The 19,346-nt window shown below is 49.7% G+C and overlaps 8 protein-coding genes across 9 annotated transcripts; 7 read left to right on the forward strand and 1 right to left on the reverse strand.

Annotated features, from left to right (window-relative positions):
* Nucleotides 1–51: 51 nt before the first annotated feature.
* Nucleotides 52–4,278, forward strand: LSM04_000400 (Protein kinase domain; the record flags this gene model as incomplete). Its single annotated transcript, XM_067335859.1, has 1 exon — nt 52–4,278. One exon carries the CDS (start codon nt 52–54, stop codon nt 4,276–4,278), a length of 4,227 nt encoding a protein of 1,408 aa, XP_067188306.1.
* Nucleotides 4,279–5,443: 1,165 nt separating this feature from the next.
* Nucleotides 5,444–8,825, forward strand: LSM04_005807 (uncharacterized protein; the record flags this gene model as incomplete). 2 transcript variants are annotated; one of them, XM_067335860.1, is made up of 2 exons in its annotated part: nt 5,444–6,522; nt 6,569–8,825. In XM_067335860.1, 2 exons carry the CDS (start codon nt 5,444–5,446, stop codon nt 8,823–8,825), a joined length of 3,336 nt encoding a protein of 1,111 aa, XP_067188409.1. The 2 variants fall into 2 exon arrangements, with proteins under 2 accessions (XP_067188409.1, XP_067188410.1); XM_067335861.1 differs by lacking the exon at nt 6,569–8,825 and having other exon boundaries at nt 5,444–6,568.
* Nucleotides 8,826–8,857: 32 nt separating this feature from the next.
* On the forward strand, nt 8,858–9,397 carry LSM04_005156 (Protein kinase domain; the record flags this gene model as incomplete). The annotated part of the gene is made up of 1 exon (XM_067335862.1): nt 8,858–9,397. One exon carries the CDS (start codon nt 8,858–8,860, stop codon nt 9,395–9,397), a length of 540 nt encoding a protein of 179 aa, XP_067188393.1.
* A 766-nt stretch (nt 9,398–10,163) lies between these two features.
* Nucleotides 10,164–13,982, forward strand: LSM04_008786 (Protein kinase domain; the record flags this gene model as incomplete). The annotated part of the gene is made up of 1 exon (XM_067335863.1): nt 10,164–13,982. The coding sequence occupies one exon, from the start codon at nt 10,164–10,166 to the stop codon at nt 13,980–13,982; it is 3,819 nt and encodes a 1,272-aa protein (XP_067188456.1).
* Nucleotides 13,983–14,853: 871 nt separating this feature from the next.
* Nucleotides 14,854–15,987, forward strand: LSM04_007709 (uncharacterized protein; the record flags this gene model as incomplete). The annotated part of the gene is made up of 1 exon (XM_067335866.1): nt 14,854–15,987. One exon carries the CDS (start codon nt 14,854–14,856, stop codon nt 15,985–15,987), a length of 1,134 nt encoding a protein of 377 aa, XP_067188439.1.
* A 578-nt stretch (nt 15,988–16,565) lies between these two features.
* Nucleotides 16,566–16,916, reverse strand: LSM04_008980 (uncharacterized protein; the record flags this gene model as incomplete). Its single annotated transcript, XM_067335867.1, has 1 exon — nt 16,566–16,916. The coding sequence occupies one exon, from the start codon at nt 16,914–16,916 to the stop codon at nt 16,566–16,568; it is 351 nt and encodes a 116-aa protein (XP_067188466.1).
* Nucleotides 16,917–17,190: 274 nt separating this feature from the next.
* LSM04_006147 (uncharacterized protein) lies at nt 17,191–17,562 on the forward strand (the record flags this gene model as incomplete). Its single annotated transcript, XM_067335868.1, has 1 exon — nt 17,191–17,562. One exon carries the CDS (start codon nt 17,191–17,193, stop codon nt 17,560–17,562), a length of 372 nt encoding a protein of 123 aa, XP_067188418.1.
* An 862-nt stretch (nt 17,563–18,424) lies between these two features.
* Nucleotides 18,425–19,075, forward strand: LSM04_009367 (uncharacterized protein; the record flags this gene model as incomplete). The annotated part of the gene is made up of 1 exon (XM_067335869.1): nt 18,425–19,075. One exon carries the CDS (start codon nt 18,425–18,427, stop codon nt 19,073–19,075), a length of 651 nt encoding a protein of 216 aa, XP_067188473.1.
* Nucleotides 19,076–19,346: the final 271 nt, after the last annotated feature.

The raw sequence follows: 19,346 nt of genomic DNA on the forward strand, positions 1-19,346 counted from the left end.
TACGTCTACAAAACAGATACGCATATATAGGAAAAGAGAACTCTCTACGCTATGCGCAAGAGGAAGTACCAGCCACAGCAACAAGACGATGTGAGGGATGCAAGTGCAGAAAATGACGGTGAAGCTCAATTGTGTTTTTCAGGCTGTGCCTCCACGCATACAATTAAGGGTGTATCCACGAATACTGCGAACGCCTCAATAAGTTCTGCTGTATGGTCGCAGCGGAACAGAAGACGTTCATCCCGTGAAGAGGAGGAACATGCCATGATGGATAGTGGGTGTGCCAACTCAACGAGTTGGTATTTGCCATTGGAGATGGAAAACATATCCCCTAACAAACATCCACCGTCTCAGACACCATTACTACATGAGGTGGGCAATCAAGGAAGGTACGATCCTGCTGGTAGTTCTGTCATGTCCTTTAAAAGTATCCCATTAGCAAAGGTAAGGGATGCATCTGATGTTCATATCTCATTTCTGGAGAATGATCGTAATTCCCCACCATATACCACAGGTAAGAGTTCTGATGGTAGGATCGTTGCTTCACCGCTGCTGCCACCTCTGATCCCGAGAGGTGGTTCACACTCTGCGAGACTACAGAAAGATGAAGAAGAAGGAAAAACAAAAAAAAGATGTGACTTCGCTTCTCGGCCACTACCATTGTCATGTGTGCTTGTACCCTATTCTGTCGTTCTTATATTTGTGGCGCTGTTTGCATCTCTTATGCCGTACTATGTGACAAATGGCAGCATTTCCAACTCCCTGGAGGATGTCCACGGATATGTTCAGCTTGAGGTATCTTCACAGCTATTGAGTGTCTTAAACATATCAAATATGTTGGCTACTGTTCTAATAGGACTACACATAAAGCATGAAACGAGTCCAAGTCCAAGTGATGATTGGGTGCCAATGGGATTTGATATGACGCAGCGACTGTGCTCTACGCTTCTATTTGAGCGTATGTGGTTTATCAGACATGTGTATATTGCTTCTCCTGCACGTGATGAAATTGCACTCTGTGCCCGCGGGCATCACGAAAAGTATTTTGCCACTGTACAACGGCGACCAGAAGATGGCGCTTTGTATCGCTATGTCGCCGTAGACCCCAGTACTGTTAATCTTGTAGATCCACTTTTGGTTATTGGAGAGCTGCGCAACCCATTCCCACTAAAGCATCTCATAGATAATCTCACCATTACGGGCAAATTACTAACCGAGTGGAAGCAGTGGCTGGAGGAGGGAGAGCGTCGGAATTTTCGACTATGGAATATTGAGAATTTTGTGGACAGACGTTATATGTACACACGCCCTTTTCTGGAGAGGGACGGTAATGTGGCGTTTGTGAAAGTTGCACTTGATTTTGACGAGGTGGTGCGGCGTCTGTTTTCTCGCCTTAAAACTGCACACAGTAAGGCACGAGTAGTTCTGTTGAATGATTTTGCTGCTATGAAGGTTCTAGCCACAAATTCTAATTCTTTTGCACGGTTAGTGGTGCGCAAATGTGGAGAAGTAAACCCCTTTGCAGTATCTCACCCCACCAGAAAGAGAGTAGGTGGAAGTGATAATTATGGTAGCAGTGACAGTATTGATGACGATATGTGCTTGACTCCAGAGTTGACACTTTCTGATTTGACAGATCCCCTTATAGTTTCCGCACTTAAACACGTTGATTTAACGGATGTGATTGCTGCAGTGAGCAGTGGAGAGCCTTTCTTCAGAAGGTTTCTCTACGGTGGTTCGAAAGCCACCATCAGTTTCTCCCTAGTTGAATTGGAAGTTAATGCCAGTGCCATTATTTTGATAGCGATGCCTCCGAAGGCCTTTGATCGTCTTACAGTTTCTGTTGGTACTGTTGCAGTCATAGTGTCATTAACAACAGTTTTTGTGATAATAATCGTATATGGTGTTATTCACATTTGCGTCAGTCGCCCACTACGTCTTATCGCCGCAGAACTTCGTGTTGCAGCGAGGGTGGAAAATAACCTCGCTCCAGCAAGAGCAGCCGCAACTGTAGCAGCAGTAGCAGTAGTAGAGGCAGCAACAGGGAGAGGTATTTCCAGATATTTACGAAGTGGGGAGTCTGCATTGTCAGGTATACGCATGTTACAAAGAGCATGTGTCTCATTGCAGGATCAGCTTACCCATTTACGTTCCTTCCTTCCTCAGGGACTCTTTCACCCAGAACATGTGTCAAGGGATGATTTGGGTTCACAGTGTGCCACTATTGGATTGACTGATATTGAAAGAGGCGGTGAAGCGAAGAGTAAAAGTGATGGCAAAACAACGACGATGGCTATTCTTGCACGTATATCTGATATTCGTTTTGGTGGAAGTATGCTTGATGAACGTCGTGAACATATCAATGTTTTTACGGACGTTGTTTGCTCAGTGGTGTCCGTACATTTTTCGGATATAAAAGGTATTATAGAAAACGCAGAGGAGATGGCGAGTGTTATAGTACTGGCATCTGCAAAGTATGGTGGTTGTATCGATACGTTTTTACCTGAACTATTTCTTATAAGTTTTCGATCTGGTCGACGTAATCACATTGAGAAGTTGGAGGCAACGCAATGTGCATCTGAAATTTATCGAAATCTTTCTGATGCTGCGCGTCGACACTGCAGTATTATCGTAGATAGTGGTACCTTTCACTTTGGAGTGTGTGGAGGACCAGAGAAGAAGGAACTTGTACTTTGGGGCCGATATATTGGATCAGATCTTGTTGACATTCAACGCCGCCACGGTATTCCAATTGCTGTTCTGCACTCTACTGTCCCGTTCATTCGCTCCTGTATGCGTGTTCTTCCCTTTGCGTCTATGCATATGCACGTGCCGGAAGTGGCCTCTCCTGTGACACTCTACGCTCTCATTGACGATTTCCCAGATGCGGTGGCGTGGGACTCTGTGGAGGAAACGTACTGTAATGGGTATTCCCACCTTGTGCAGCACGCCTATGCAGAGGCACGCCTGTGCTTTGAGAGTCTCGCTGTTTCTCCATATGCCACAGTGCAACTCATGCGGTGTCTGCGTGCGCAGATTGCACAGACGAAGATGGATGTGACGATGGAGCTCCCTACTCCTTTACAACTTCTTGATCAACGAAGTCACGTGTCTAGTGTGGATTGTGTGAATACTGCATTGTCGATGTGGTCTCCCACTTCAATTTGTAGTGGCGAGGTAAGCACAACGGAGGAAAAACGAGAGTTATTCAATCCATCGTCTCCACACGGGATGAGGAATGGTGATATATCGTGTAGTACGACCTATACGTGGCACTCAGCAGGCAATAAAGCAATACCGCATGAGTTTTGGGATACGGATAGTGTTCGCTGGAGTAGGGCCAATGGATCCTTCCCCGAACAGCGTCGGTTTCCTGTGTTTCTTGGTATCAGTGACACCGGTACCCTTGCAGCACTTAAGTTTTTACCCTGTTCATCACTTGAAGAGACTGGGTATAGCGATTCTTCTGAACTTGAAAAGGCATGGGAGACTTCTCGAGCGTTGTATCACGAAAACATTGTGCAAATCCTCGGTCACGGTATGGCGAAAGGATACTTGTGCCTCATCATGGAATACGTACCAGGGGGTACTTTGCGTGATTCTGTTAGCCGCTACGGCAGCCCATTGCCACTTGCAGCTATTAAAAGGTTCCTAGTGAGTGTATTGCGCGGTTTGGAGTACCTTCACGGTCACGGTTGTGTACACGGTAATGTACGCCCTGAATGCGTCATGGTGGCTGTAGAAGGCTTGTACAAGTTGCGTGGAGTCACTCATATAACTTCTGCAGCGGCAAGTATAGGTGCGTTGCAGAGTCGATACTCCTTTGGTGGTTCTGTGTATTGTGGTCCAGAAGTATTCGCAACAGGAAATCGAGGCGCCGCGGCTGACATCTATGCCGTCGGTGTAATGCTCCTGGAACTCATCACAAACCAAACACCGTGGCAGTGGACTGACCGTGCACTCGCAAGAATGACAACTGGCACTGGAATAAGCGATGAACACAACACACAGCAGCAGCAACAACAATTACAATGTCAACAAGCGAAAAGGCTGCGTGCGGAGTTACTCTCGGTTTTGTCTGACTTTGACCAAATGCGGTCGGCGGTGCACCGCGGTGATCTGACATTGCGGGAAGTACCGCATGACTGCGACCCGTTGCTGCGGGAAGTACTGAAAGGTTGTCTCGCGAGTGAACCTGCCGACCGTCGTACCGCAACGCAGTTGTTGTTGTTGCTCACCAATGGAGCACCACTGGGGCGTGAATACAGGAATGATTGAGTAAATGGATGAGTGGGATTGTATACCTGGAGTACAGGGATACTGGCGAATGGTAGAAAAAAGGTGTGATGAGAAAAGGGTAGTTGCGTACATGTAGAGAGTGTTTGTTGCGTGTATGGGGAAGGAGTGTGAAGGATACTTCGAAACTAAAAGCACCGGAGCACAAGACACTGTTTCAAGTATAGTAGGGGGAACTTCTCGAGAACGTCTTTACATGTGTGTTTATGCGTGTATGTGTGTGCTTATGTTAGTGTGTAGACGATTGGGGAAGAATAGAGGGTGGGGGGAACAACGGGTATCAATACGGGTACAATGCACCTGAGACGTATATATATATATAACAGTTATATGTGCAAAGAGTCACCTGTATTTGCTTTGAGAGCTGAGCGCAAGTGGTTGACATTAAGTTATTTTGTATAGTGATGGTGGGAAGGAATAAAATACTCTTGGCGAAAAATGGAGAAGGAGTGGGGACTGGTTCATGGAGAGTGGTTGTGTGTTTAGTTGAGATTCTTGCCAGGGTTATTGTTGTCTTCTATTGCTAGTGACATTATTGTCATGAGTTATTGATCGTTTTCATTACTTCTGTTTTCTTGTGTTTTTGAGCTATTTTATCTGATGTTGTTTTTGTATTAATTTGTTTGCTTTTCCACTGTTTTTTTTTTGTTGTTGTTGTTTGGAAACGTCGCCACCATTCAATTCTATTGTTTTATTGGCTATCATACCTTCTGTTATTTTTTAATTCTGATTGTGTTGTGGTTTCCCAGTCACTCTTTCTTTTAGATTCTTAGGTGTTGTTTGCATTGCGCTATTTTCTTGTTTTTTCGTTCATTCCTTCCTATTTTGTGTACTGCTTCCTTGTCTCTTTTGGGGTTTTTTTTACATGCAGGAGTGCTGTTCTCTCCGTTTAAGAGACCACCGGCAGCCGGACGGCGTGGAGATGTGGTGCCGAATACAATTATTGCCTTCTCTGCCCTCCATTGAATGGAGGAACTGCACCGGGAGATGAATTGCTGACTGCACTCTTTCCTCCACGAGGGTGAACTACTCGTACTCATCTGCCTTCTGTCTGCTTTTTTCTTCTTTTTTCCGTTTTTCTTCTTTCAAGAGACAAAGAGAGCGGTGTGTGTTTGTGTGTGTGTACTGCAGGAAAGAAAATAAAAAGATGTCTGATGTTGGTGGGCACGATACTACTATCACCAATAACAACAGAAGTGTCGTTGGAGATTCATCAGATGTTCAGCAGTCTGCAACAGCACCAAGGCATCAGTCATTCTTTCATAATACGGTTCGCGAGCATAACGATAATGTACTGCTAAATATGGGGAGCAGGCATGATCTCAACGAAGCATCACCCCTGCCCTTGAAAGATACTAATATAGACGTCAATGACAATACCAACATCGAGAACAGTAATGAAAACCCTTTTGCTCCAAGAACACTTCCCACGGATCACCGACTTGAGCAAGAAGGACAATGTAATTCGAGCGAACGAAACCCCTTCTCCCTGGACATGCGACCGCAGCCTGATCAAGGCAACAGCATGGAACCAAACTTAAATTTGACATCAAAAGAGTTGCAAGGTGGCGAAGCTACCTTGACAGTGAATGAGTATAATGTTCTTGAAGGCCGCCGCATACCACAGGACGACTCTGGCGTTGCAATATTGCATATACAACCAATAAATGAAACAAAGCCACACAAGTCTAGACGACGATCTGTCGAATTTCCCACCCACGAAAACGACATTTTGTCGCAATTGGGACAAACACAAAATTCTCACCACAAAAGGAGGCGATATTCAGGAGATTCCCAAGACTCTCAGAATTCCAGCATTTTCTCCTCGTCATCATCCAAAAAAAGGACTTTTTCTCTGCGATGCTGGGTGTTGTGCCCACTCGTACTGATGCTGCTGTTGGTTGCAATTGTAGCAGCGGCGGCAACACTCGTGATGTTGATCAATAACAATCAACGTGCATTTAGTGCACTGCAAGATCTGGTGTTCTCTATTATGGAATCCCCTGTTGGTCGCTTGGCGTTCTCGAAAATGGTGAACATGGCACACGGAACGGGGAGCATGTATTTCTCGAACAACACCTTTGTTAATCCCCTCACGGACCAACTGATGCCAATTGAGAACGGAATGATGTCGCGTCTTTGTGCTATTTTGCGCGATGTGGATCCTGAACACAGTAGTATTTTTCATGAGTGCCGTGTCGTTGACAAGGGAACAAGTAGCAGTGTGTGCTTATTCTCGTTCCCGCCCCGGGTCATATGTTGGGACAACTAGCCGAAACGGTTTTATTGATGACTTGTACTATATCGACCCGCTTACACTGGAGTATGCAATTCCTCTGGAACCCTTTGACGTACTTACAGAACCAATGACTGTTGAACAATTCACTTCTCTCCAGGGCTATGATACGGTGATCAATATTTGGAATGAGTCAGTTCAAAAGGGTAAGGTTCTGAACGCGTCACAGTACTGGGTTACACCATCTAGTCCACCAACATTTGAAGAATATGTGTATCCATTCTTCGAGCTGTATGAAGATGGCACTACTGGTGTTGGCTACTTGGCTGTGTCTATGTTTACTGACAATCTGAAAAGCATGCAGCTGTACAATGCAAGTGAAACTGGTATGCGTGTGATGCTTGTCGAGCCCAACGCCACAGCCGAACGATTCCTTGTCTTTGGGAACAACTGGGGTCAGCCACTCTCCAATGTCACGAACGTGTGGTTTTCGGCTGTACGGGGTGACCCGATCAGGTTCATGTATACTGACGATGTGACTGACCCTGTGGTGCGTGAGGGATTGAGGCATATTAACCTGCGTGACGTCATGGGTGGTGGTCGGAAGGTGGAAAGAGGGTTTCCGTACGGCGGTTTCGATGCACGTATCACGGCGAAGTACCTTGTCACTGAGAGTGGTGTGGAGTTGGTACTTGTGGTTGTTACCGACCGCAGCTACTATCTGGGGTCTGTGATGTTTCAGCGTGATCTCACCGTTGTTGCTGAAGCCATTATGCTGGTATTGGTGACGGCTCTCTGTGTTGTATTTGTAGAGTGCTGTATGATTCACCCGCTCCGCGTCGATCGGTCGAAGCTGAAGATGGCGCTCAGTGGTACTTCTGTTGCCCCTGCAAGGCACCAGGGGGTTGCGCTGCGTGAGGTGCGAGAGCTGGAGGAGGTGTGCGACACGTTGCATCGTCGTCTTGACAATATCCGGACGTACATGCCGGATCGTGTCCTTGCGGAGGCTGAGGATGTGATGAGTCAGGCGGTCCCGGGATATGGTTTGGATTCAGCTCCCTTGCGTGGGCGGTCCTCTGTTGTACTCGGACAAGTGATGTGCAGCATTGCGTACGTGTACTACACCCCTCGCAGAAGCCGCAACCCCAGCAACGTGGAGGTTCGAATGATGATGGAGATGGTTGTTTGTGCTTCCAGTGAGTGCGGTGGGTGCCTCGAAGTGCAGCGGCCTGACTACTGTGTGGTGAGCTTTGGCGTGCAGGGAAGAGGCGGTGAGTTTGCAGCTGAGGCGTCGCGGGCGGTGGAGTTTGCGCGGCGGCTGCGTGCGGAACTGACGGAGTGTGCTGAGCTGGATGGCGTGTATCGCGTGATTGTGGAGTCTGGCAGGTTCTTGAGCGGAGTCATCAGCGGTGGTGGTCGCAGCCACTTTGTGCTCCTTGGCCACAACCTCCACCGCCGGGTTGGTGGCTTTCTACCGCAGGCGGGAGTGGTGTCTGCCGTGACTGAGGAGACGGCGCTGCTGGTGCGTGGACGCTTCCGGTTGCTGCCGTTCGAGACTGTGTACCTTGATGCGGATGACGACACGTACGTGAAGCTGCACGAGGTGCTTGACGGTGACGTTGGCACAGCAGCGTGGGCCGACTACGAGCGCTGCTACGGCGAGGCGTACGATGGGATGGTGCGTGGCGACTACCAGAGTGCGCTGTTCTGCTGGGACAGAGCGAGGATGGTGGAGCAGAGTTCCCTTGCGGGTGAGCCGCCGTCTTGCAGATCCTCACAGGCTGAGCGGCTCAGGGCGGAGTGTGCTGCACGTGTGGCGCAAGGCGACAGTGCATCCTATGCGCGGCGACCCAACCCTGCAACGGTGTTACAAGACGAGCTGGCGAGCAGTGACGTCGCCTCGAGAAGCGAGACCAACAGCATAGACCTGAGCAGTCAAACCCATTCTTGTCGAAGTGGCACGATGACGCTCCAGACAGCCGATACACTCAGCAGGGATGATGCTGCTGGGGCCCTGCCGCGCCACTTCAAGGACCACTTGGGCAACACGTGGACCCGCTCCTTCGAGCCTGTCGACGAGGCCGCCGCGGACATCACCCCTGTGTACATGGCCATCTCCGCCACCGGGACGCTGGCTGTGCTGAAGGTGTGTCCTCTGACGGAGGCTGCCAGCCGCCTGCCGCGGGGAGAGCTGGACACAGCCCTGAGGGAACTGCTGAGTGTCGATATGAACGACAGCCTGGTGCAGTACCTCTCGTACTGTCATGCCCGCCGCACGGCGTTGTGCTGGTGACGGAGTACGTCCCTGGTGGCACCCTGCTCGACATGAAGACGCGGTATGGCCGCAAACTGCCACTGATGGCAGTGAAGCGGAATGTTTTCTCGGTGCTGCGAGCTCTGGTGTTTCTTCATGGCCGTGGGCTTGTGCACGGGCGAGTGTGCCCTGAGAACGTCATGGTTGGTGTGGAGGGGCGGTGTCGTCTCAAGGGCATGCTGCTGACGGCCGAGCCGCTGCTTGTGCACCACGACTCGTTCTATGTTAGCCCTGAGGAGGCTGCTGGAGCCGCTAAGACGGCTGCTGGTGACATGTACGCACTTGGACTGCTGTTGCTTGCGATGCTGACGGACACCCATCCATGGCAGTGGACCGCGCAAGCGTCATTGGAGCGCTCGCGGAACGAGCTTGATTCGCTCCTCACCAACGTTGCGTTGTTTCGTGAGGCGCTTCGTGATGGACTGGTGGAGCCTGTGGCGCCCCCCGCGGATCTGGATGACAAGATGCGTGGTGTTCTGGAGGCCTGTCTCTGCGTCGCACCTGAACAGCGCCTCAGTGCGGAGGCTGTTCTGAGCAAATTCAATCTGTGAGTTTCGCGTTGATTTGGCTGTTGTCTCCCGGGTGGCGCAGTGACGGTGCGGGGGAGCGACGTGGTACACCGGAGTGTGTGGGTTGAGACTGCGTGGTGATGATTTTGTCGTGTTATGATGGTTTGCTGTGTTTGGCTACCAGACTCTATCATTGCCAATAACCTGGGCGTGCTGAACAGTTTAATGTGTACGATGTTCCTTTCACTAGTTTCCAAAAAGAAAACTGCTTTCTCTGCATGGCAGCTTTGCTTTATTAGAAATATTTGATTCTTTGATCCTCTGTACGTCCCCTGGTTCTATAGTGAGTTTATATATCTCTGTTTTTATGCATTATGTATCTATAATAGTGGCAGCGTGATTATGTAGTCGGCGTTGGAGTGTTGCAGACAAAGTTCTGCACTCTACAGTGTTGCGCCGCTCCCTGCACTGCTTGTTCCTCTAGCGAGTGGGGCGCCAACAACGTGCCCACGCCTCTTGCATGGTTTTTGTGTTGCTGAGATGATGTGGTTATGATGTCTTGCTCTGTCTTGTTTTTCTTTGGTCCTGCAATTGACAGCAGTGTTGTATGGGGTTGATTTGCTCTGTCCTGCGCTCGTTGCTCTTCTGTGCAGTTTCTCTTTTGCTCTCCTTTTCTTTTTTCTCTTTATCTTTCGTTATTCATTTTTTTCCTTCTCTTTGGCTGGCCTGTTCCTTTCTTGCCACAACGAATCTTCACAGGGGTATTTGTGATTGACTCTCAAACTCACTTCGCACTTGGCGGACTCTGATGCAATACAAGGAGGGGAGGAAAGAGGACTCCCAGGGCGCCGCTGGTGCAGCGTCCGGCACTGACGACGTCCATACTCCAGGGGCCAGCAGAATTAAGAAGCGTGGCAGAAAGAGAGGTATGGAGGGTGGAGGGGCTCCTCACACTCGGCTAGTGCCAACAGCAGCGGAAACGGGGCAAGCTGACGAATCAACGGCGCAGCCGCCTGAGGGTTCTGTGTTACAAAGACGTGTTAGGAATCCTTCGCTGTATCGTGATCCACTTGCTTTTGGTATAGGTGATGTCGGTGCTTGCGATGAGGACCCTCCTGAAGCGGCTCAAACGGAGAGGGAACTTGAGATGAGGCTGGATGTGGTTGATTCCCACGATGGGGTTCTTTGCGATGATTCTGAGGGTGGTGCAAAACAGGCAGTGAGTGCCTCGGAGGAGAAGGATGCAAGACTTGAGATTCCCAGTGCTGGTTTTCCATTGGCAAAGCTGTCACCTCGTCATGAGGCGTTGTTATCACCGACAACCCATACACTGCGGGTTGCACAGCCAATACGGGAAGAGCCGAAAAGAATAAGCATCTCTCTGCGATGCTGGGTGTTGTGCCCACTCGTGCTGATGCTGCTGTCGGTTGCAGTTTTGACACTGACGGTGGCTACCGTGTCGTCGCGTGATAATTCTCTGAGCGTATTTCAGTCACTGCAAGATCTGGTGGTCTCCAACATGGAATCCTCTGTTGGTCGCTTGACGTTCTCGAAAATGGTGACCATGGCACAGGGAACGGGGAGCATGTATTTCTCAAACAACACCTTTGTTAATCCCCTCACGGACCAACTGATGCCAATTGAGAACGGAATGATGTCGCGTCTTTGTGCTATTTTGCGCGATATGGATCCAAACCATGGAGTTTTTTCAATAGGTGTTGTGTCGTTGACAAGGCAACAAGCAGCAATGTGTACTAATTCTCGTTCCCGCCCCGGGTCATATGTTGGGACAACTAGCCGAAACGGTTTTATTGATGACTTGTACTATATCGACCCGCTTACACTGGAGTACGCGGTCCCGCGAGAGAGATTTCATATGCTGCAACATCCAATAAGTGTTAAGACATTTGCCGCTATCCAACGCTGCGATACTGTGATAAAGCCTTGGAGGGAGTCACTTCAAAAGGGTGAGATGATGCACCTCTCTAAGTTTTGGCTGACTCCTAGACAACCTCCTCTTTTTGCTGCTTTTATCTATCCCTTTTTGGAGCTGTACGAAGATGGCACTACTGGTGTTGGCTACTTGACTGTGACTATGTTGACTGACAATCTGCCGAGCATGCAGCTGTACAATGCAAGTGAAACTGGTATGCGTGTGATGCTTGTCGAGCCCAACGCCACAGCCGAACGATTCCTTGTCTTTGGGAACAACTGGGGTCAGCCACTCTCCAATGTCACGAACGTGTGGTTTTCGGCTGTACGGGGTGACCCGATCAGATTCATGTATACTGACGATGTGACTGACCCTGTGGTGCGTGAGGGATTGAGGCATATTAACCTGCGTGACGTCATGGGTGGTGGTCGGAAGGTGGAAAGAGGGTTTCCGTACGGCGGTTTCGATGCACGTATCACGGCGAAGTACCTTGTCACTGAGAGTGGTGTGGAGTTGGTACTTGTGGTTGTTACCGACCGCAGCTACTATCTGGGGTCTGTGATGTTTCAGCGTGATGCCACCTTTATGTTCGAACCCATTATGCTGGTATTGGTGACGGCTCTCTGTGTTGTATTTGTAGAGTGCTGTATGGTTCGCCCGCTCCGCGTCGATCGGTCGAAGCTGAAGATGGCGCTCAGTGGTACTTCTGTTGCCCCTGCAAGGCACTGCGGGGTTGCGCTGCGTGAGGTGCGAGAGCTGGAGGAGGTGTGCGACACGTTGCATCGTCGTCTTGACAATATCCGGACGTACATGCCGGATCGTGTCCTTGCGGAGGCTGAGGATGTGATGAGTCAGGCGGTCCCGGGATATGGTTTGGATTCAGATCCCTTGCGTGGGCGGTCCTCTGTTGTACTCAGACAAGTGATGTGCAGCATTGCGTACGTGTACTACACCCCTCGCAGAAGCCGCAACCCCAGCAACGTGGAGGTTCGAATGATGATGGAGATGGTTGTTTGTGCTTCCAGTGAGTGCGGTGGGTGCCTCGAAGTGCAGCGGCCTGACTACTGTGTGGTGAGCTTTGGCGTGCAGGGAAGAGGCGGTGAGTTTGCAGCTGAGGCGTCGCGGGCGGTGGAGTTTGCGCGGCGGCTGCGTGCGGAACTGACGGAGTGTGCTGAGCTGGATGGCGTGTATCGCGTGATTGTGGAGTCTGGCAGGTTCTTGAGCGGAGTCATCAGCGGTGGTGGTCGCAGCCACTTTGTGCTCCTTGGCCACAACCTCCACCGCCGGGTTGGTGGCTTTCTACCGCAGGCGGGAGTGGTGTCTGCCGTGACTGAGGAGACGGCGCTGCTGGTGCGTGGACGCTTCCGGTTGCTGCCGTTCGAGACTGTGTACCTTGATGCGGATGACGACACGTACGTGAAGCTGCACGAGGTGCTTGACGGTGACGTTGGCACAGCAGCGTGGGCCGACTACGAGCGCTGCTACGGCGAGGCGTACGATGGGATGGTGCGTGGCGACTACCAGAGTGCGCTGTTCTGCTGGGACAGAGCGAGGATGGTGGAGCAGAGTTCCCTTGCGGGTGAGCCGCCGTCTTGCAGATCCTCACAGGCTGAGCGGCTCAGGGCGGAGTGTGCTGCACGTGTGGCGCAAGGCGACAGTGCATCCTATGCGCGGCGACCCAACCCTGCAACGGTGTTACAAGACGAGCTGGCGAGCAGTGACGTCGCCTCGAGAAGCGAGACCAACAGCATAGACCTGAGCAGTCAAACCCATTCTTGTCGAAGTGGCACGATGACGCTCCAGACAGCCGATACACTCAGCAGGGATGATGCTGCTGGGGCCCTGCCGCGCCACTTCAAGGACCACTTGGGCAACACGTGGACCCGCTCCTTCGAGCCTGTCGACGAGGCCGCCGCGGACATCACCCCTGTGTACATGGCCATCTCCGCCACCGGGACGCTGGCTGTGCTGAAGGTGTGTCCTCTGACGGAGGCTGCCAGCCGCCTGCCGCGGGGAGAGCTGGACACAGCCCTGAGGGAACTGCTGAGTGTCGATATGAACGACAGCCTGGTGCAGTACCTCTCGTACTGTCATGCCCCGCCGCACGGCGTTGTGCTGGTGACGGAGTACGTCCCTGGTGGCACCCTGCTCGACATGAAGACGCGGTATGGCCGCAAACTGCCACTGATGGCAGTGAAGCGGAATGTTTTCTCGGTGCTGCGAGCTCTGGTGTTTCTTCATGGCCGTGGGCTTGTGCACGGGCGAGTGTGCCCTGAGAACGTCATGGTTGGTGTGGAGGGGCGGTGTCGTCTCAAGGGCATGCTGCTGACGGCCGAGCCGCTGCTTGTGCACCACGACTCGTTCTATGTTAGCCCTGAGGAGGCTGCTGGAGCCGCTAAGACGGCTGCTGGTGACATGTACGCACTTGGACTGCTGTTGCTTGCGATGCTGACGGACACCCATCCATGGCAGTGGACCGCGCAAGCGTCATTGGAGCGCTCGCGGAACGAGCTTGATTCGCTCCTCACCAACGTTGCGTTGTTTCGTGAGGCGCTTCGTGATGGACTGGTGGAGCCTGTGGCGCCCCCCGCGGATCTGGACGACAAGATGCGTGGTGTTCTGGAGGCCTGTCTCTGCGTCGCACCTGAACAGCGCCTCAGTGCGGAGGCTGTTCTGAGCAAATTCAATCTGTAAGAATGGTTTTAGGGAGTATTGCGAACATTCTTTCGCTAGTGTTTTTTCTTGCGTTTAATGACCTCCGGTGAATCTCTGTTTTCTTTTGCTTTTTGGAAGACTCTGGTGTGTAATTGTTTTTGCTGCTTTTATGTGTTCGTTGATGTGTTGCGGTTAGTTGAACAACAACGTGTTTTCTGTGTGTGTTTTTAACTGTTTTCCTTTTTTTATATTTGAGGATGGGGATCTATGTTTCTTATATTTGAACGGATTTTTGCTTTGCTCACAGATTTTTTTCTTTTTTGCAGATGTACCTCTTATTTTGCAGCACTGTTTTGATTTCTCGGAGTCACGTGGTGTTTCTGAACAAGAGTTTGCTATATTTTCCTGTATGTGGAAATCGAGGGGTTGTTTGATTTTATGCGGCTTTGTGTTCTGCAAACGCAAGTACATTTTCTTTTTCTGTTGTTGTGTAGGAGTGTGCTATGGGGAAGAGTATCGATGATGTTCTTTTTGTCACATCTTTTCTCTCTGCACTTGATTCCCATATGTGTGAGTCTTGATCTACTGAAAGGAGAAATGGAAATAAGGAAACCGAATATATGTATACTTTGCTTAAGAGGAGTTTGCTTTTTTGGAGTTTTTGTGGGGTGTGTGGTGTTTTTGGGGGTGATTTGGCTGTTGTGTTCTCTTTCTGCTGTTGCGGTGCTTGTAGTTGGATCTGTTGACCATTACTTCTTTCGTATATGGGGTTGTTTGAAGTTTGTTTTACTTTTCATTTGATTTGTTTTGTTTTTGTTTATTATTTACATGCATACAAACGCGCGCAAGTGGGCCTGTGCTGACTTGGGCACTAACGAAGCAAGAACCTTAGGGGGCAAAGAAGAGGGAAATGATAGAGCAGACGAACGGCAATATATACTCTCGCGCGTCCATTCTGAAGTGGGTTACGGATATTTTTCATGGTGATTACGCTTCTTTTGCTGATGTTGAGTCGAGGGATGTCGCGGTGCTCTTGCATGCCATATTTAGTGGACGTGGTGAGGATGGGAATAGAGAAGCTGCCTCGGTTTCGCTGCATGATATCCAATTCTGCAAAAATCCAACGCCAACAATACGGTTTCTTAATGCGAAGCGAGTGCTCTCACTGGTGCATGTGCTGAGTTCTTCTACGAGTAATAATAACTGCAATGAGAAGGAAACGGGCAGTGCCCGCTTTGCGCAATCCGCAGTTGGTAACATGACGGCTTCCGCATGGATGGAAGGAAAGGCGTTTGTGGAGGAGCTGAAAATGTGGCGTTGGATCCGTGCAGAGGCATTCAGGCGTAGACTCGAAGTGCGTGAGCTGGAGTCCAGAGTCCAGGCATTTCTTTCCGGTGCCTCTGACTGCAGTCGTGTAGAAGTAGCCGAAGTGGATGGCAACCAGGATGATTTGGGCAGGGGTGCGTCACTGCAGGCACGTTCCGTCCCGCCATGTAAAAGGCCGCGTGGGGAGGAAACGTCTCCCAATGCGAATGGTGTGGGGAGTTTGGGTGCATTGGGGGTGAAACGGGTAAGTGAGCAGAAATGCACTGTGGCTGTCTCCCCGCACACCGAAGGTATTGCTCAGGTGTGTCAACCGGCAGGGGCGGGCGCCCTCGTTATGCTTCCGACTGGTTGGGTGGAGGAGCAAGAGGGTGTAACACCACCAGTGTCGAATGTCGCATGTACTGGTGCCGCTGCTGCCCCGCTTCTTTTGAGTGTGTTAGATGAAGTCAAAAAAGAGTTTGAAGAACAGAAACATGCGGCAGCTGTGGCGGCGACTGCCACAAGTGTACCTCACGGCAGTGAACCGTGTCTGTCAGCGGAGTCGCAGGGCAGTGGACAATTACGCACCACATGTTTGACGTGTCCCACTGTCTTTGCTGTCGCAGTACAGCAGAACTACAACGCCATTGAGAGACTGGAGTCGCTGAGACAGGCGGCTGTCGCTGCATGCCTTAAGAGGGATGTAGCGGGACTATTGACTGCCCTAACGCTTGCGTGATCGCGGAGTCTCTCGCAACTTATTTTTTGCTTTCGTTGTTGCTGGTGGGGTGGGCTGAAGGTGTAAGAAAGATGGACTACCTTCTTCCTTTTGCACCAGCTTAACGCGCACCTACACACACACACATACACATACAAACATAAACATACACAGTACATGTCAATATGCATGCACTTTCTCTTAGATATCTTCACAGAGTATATATATCTGTATGTTTTTTTATAAGTGTGTTCAGTAATTTTTTGGCATTTCCATGGATGCTTAGACGACTCTACTAGAGAAAATGAGGAGCTCTTTATGATGTTTTTTTTCTTTTTGTTGTGCCCAGGCTCTTGTTTTTATCCTTGGTTGATGACGAGGTGCACTGCGTACTTTTGAGGTATCATCTCTTTTGTTTGTTTGTTTGTTTGTTTTTCTCACACTTGTTTATTGGTATTGTCGCGATTATTCTCCAAGGGTAACTACATGCCCTCCGGTTTGCAATTGCAGAAAGGCGTGGATGGCGCTTTGCCACGAAGCAAACGATTTGGTGGCCCGTTCTGTGGGGCTCTGTAACCTGTGGTGATCAATTCCACGTCTCACCCCTCAAGCTTTGTTTTGGGGCGATTGGAATTAACCGCGGCACACGTATTGGCCTCCACAACGGTGTTGTGTACAGGTGCAACTAGCTTGACGGAAGCGGCGTCCAAGAGTTCAGTCGGCTCGACAAGAAGACATTGGCGACGGCGTCTCACTCCCTCTCTCTCTCTCTCTCTCAGTGCACTGGGGACGGATGCAGGTGTTCCGCGACTACGGTTGGTGAGCGCCGGGGAACCGGCAGTGGCGAAAACCTCGTTGATTCGACAGTTTACACGGCACCACTTCTCTGCTTCCTCAGGGGTCAGAGTTGGGTGGGCTTTCACGAGTCCATCATGAGATACGGAGGACATGGTAGCAGCGGCGGAAACAAGGCCATATTAGAATTATGGGATGCGGCAGGACAGCAGTACTCCAGTAAGACGACACGGCAGTACTAACGATGGAGTGCAGGCGCAGTGATTTGTGCTGATATTGCGCGTCGTGGTACATTTGATTCTGCACCGAAGTGGAAGCGTGGTGTGTTGGAGCATTTAGGGTTGCTAGTTGGTGGTGTGCTCTGCTACTCTTGTTCTTGCCACCGCTGCTTCAGCGTTGTTTCTTTCTTCTAACCAACCACCAGCTGTAATGGTATTACCGTCGCCGTGTGGGGGAAGGAGGGGGAGTAATGGTGATTATATAAGTAGTCATGTGGCAATTGAGGGGAAATTACCGCCGCCATCACAAACTTCACCTCCATCTGACAGGAGGAGTCCTTCTATTGCCGGGAAAGGAGGAGAGATACCTATTTTTCTTATGGCTACAAAGGCGGATGTGCAGCAAAGAGTGGAAATAAGCGTGCAGGGAAATTGCGATTTTGGACGTGGAAATGGTTTCACAGATGTACTCCTCACGTCTGTTCTGGACTGCAAATGTGCACATGATGCCTTTGAGCGCCTCACGGGATGTCTTGCCTGGGGTTCGAGCATGTATGCACGAGTCGCCCTGTGGTTCACGTGATGGTAATTTTGACAATAAGGGTTCGAGGGTGATACTAAGCTTGACGCACCACCGTCTTTTTGGTCTAGATGTGCTTGCTGTTTCACCACGATGAACTTGTGGTGGTGTTTGTTGTCTCTCATGGGGAGCGGCAGAGGTGAATACTACTGGGATTGCATGAGGGATAAGTTTTAGTGTCAGTTGTGTAACTAGAAGTACGGGATAGGATCCCTTCTCCTTTTCTCTACTGCTTATTGTATATATAGGTGCTCTATATATGTTGTTGTTTAGTTTTAGTTATTGATGTTGTTGTTTTTTTTTTTACACCGGTGGTACTTTGGACTATGTGTTGTGTTATATTCTACCCGTTATGTTGACTCTATTACAATGTTGATCACCAAGGAGTGATATCATTTGGTGAAGTGGTAGTTACAGTGGAAGAAGAAGGAAAAGGTACCCGGTGAATTTGCTGTGGGATTATCCCAAGGCGTGCGTGTGTGTGGGTTTCCCCACCTGTCTCGCTCTTCCTTTATTTCTTCACCTTTCCTTTTGATTGCTCAAATATGCACGCGCGGTGGAGAATGAGTAAAGGGTGTAGTTGGGGATTCCATTGCAATGCCAAAAATGGATGGAAAACTCTCTCAGGGCTCAAGATACCAAACGGGTAAAAGGTGTGAAGGTGGTGATTGCTGCAGGATGCACAGTCTGACGTTTTAACTCTGATTTGTTTTTTTTTTTCTTTTTCTTCCTCTCTCTCCTTCCAGCCTCGTGGAAGCTCCTAAGTGAACTATATTTACAGTTGAAGGTGCACACATACAACAACGAAAATAAGCGAAAGGATATAGAGAAGCTATTTTTTTCTTGGGGGAAGCGACTTGACTAGATGTTTCGAAGAGCTGTTTCTGGGGGTATTCCTGTGGTTAAAATAGCAGTCAGGTTGCACAGAAGAGATATCTCAACCGAGTCTAAGGGCCTCACATGTACAGGTCGATCGCAGCAGCCGCAGCCACCTGCTGTGCCACACAATGAGCCAATTCTTCCAATGGATTTTAGCCCACACATTGAGTGGTTTGAGTACCCAAAAGAGATATTTGATCCAAAGTACCCGTACACCCGTGAGGAGAGCATTCGGATGACAGAAGAATCTTGGGAAAGTACGATGGACGAAATGGCTAGTCGCTATGGTATGCGACTTAACGTGTCTACAAAACCAACTTTCTGGCTGGCATGGAGTATAATGGTGTTTTACTCATGGTATACACTTTGGGGATGTTATCGAGCTATGGGTACGGAACCTGGATGGTCACACTTCCGTAATATTGTGCTGAGTCAGCCGAATGTCCCAACCCTAGAAGAAGATGATATTTACCTCGATCAGTGGATACGCCCAGAGATTCGTGAGAAGCATGCCAAATACGAACGTTTCTGGAATTGGAAACCGCTAGTGAAACGTGATGGAGCACGAACAAGTTGGCAACTTCCGATGCAGTATCAGGATGAGTCGGAGTGGAAACACATGACAAGCGAAAGCTAGTTGATATCAAAAGGTCTATACGTCTGACATGCGGTTTCTGTGATTAGTGGTATATGTACGTGTATATCTGTCATTTGTCCAGGTGACTGCATTTGGGTGTTGTCAGGATCTTTTTATTGGCCTCTCATTTTTTTATTTCCATATTTTAGGTTCTATGGTTGTGGAAGAGCCCAATAAATAGAAGAAACGGTTTTTGTTATCCCTGTTGTTGTTTCTGCTGTTTATTTTTGTTGCTTCTGTAATTGAGGGTATATTTGTGAGTGGTTGATGT

Source organism: Trypanosoma melophagium (genome assembly GCF_022059095.1).
Source record: "Trypanosoma melophagium isolate St. Kilda chromosome Unknown ctg37segment0, whole genome shotgun sequence".
Classification (NCBI taxonomy): domain Eukaryota; phylum Euglenozoa; class Kinetoplastea; order Trypanosomatida; family Trypanosomatidae; genus Trypanosoma; species Trypanosoma melophagium.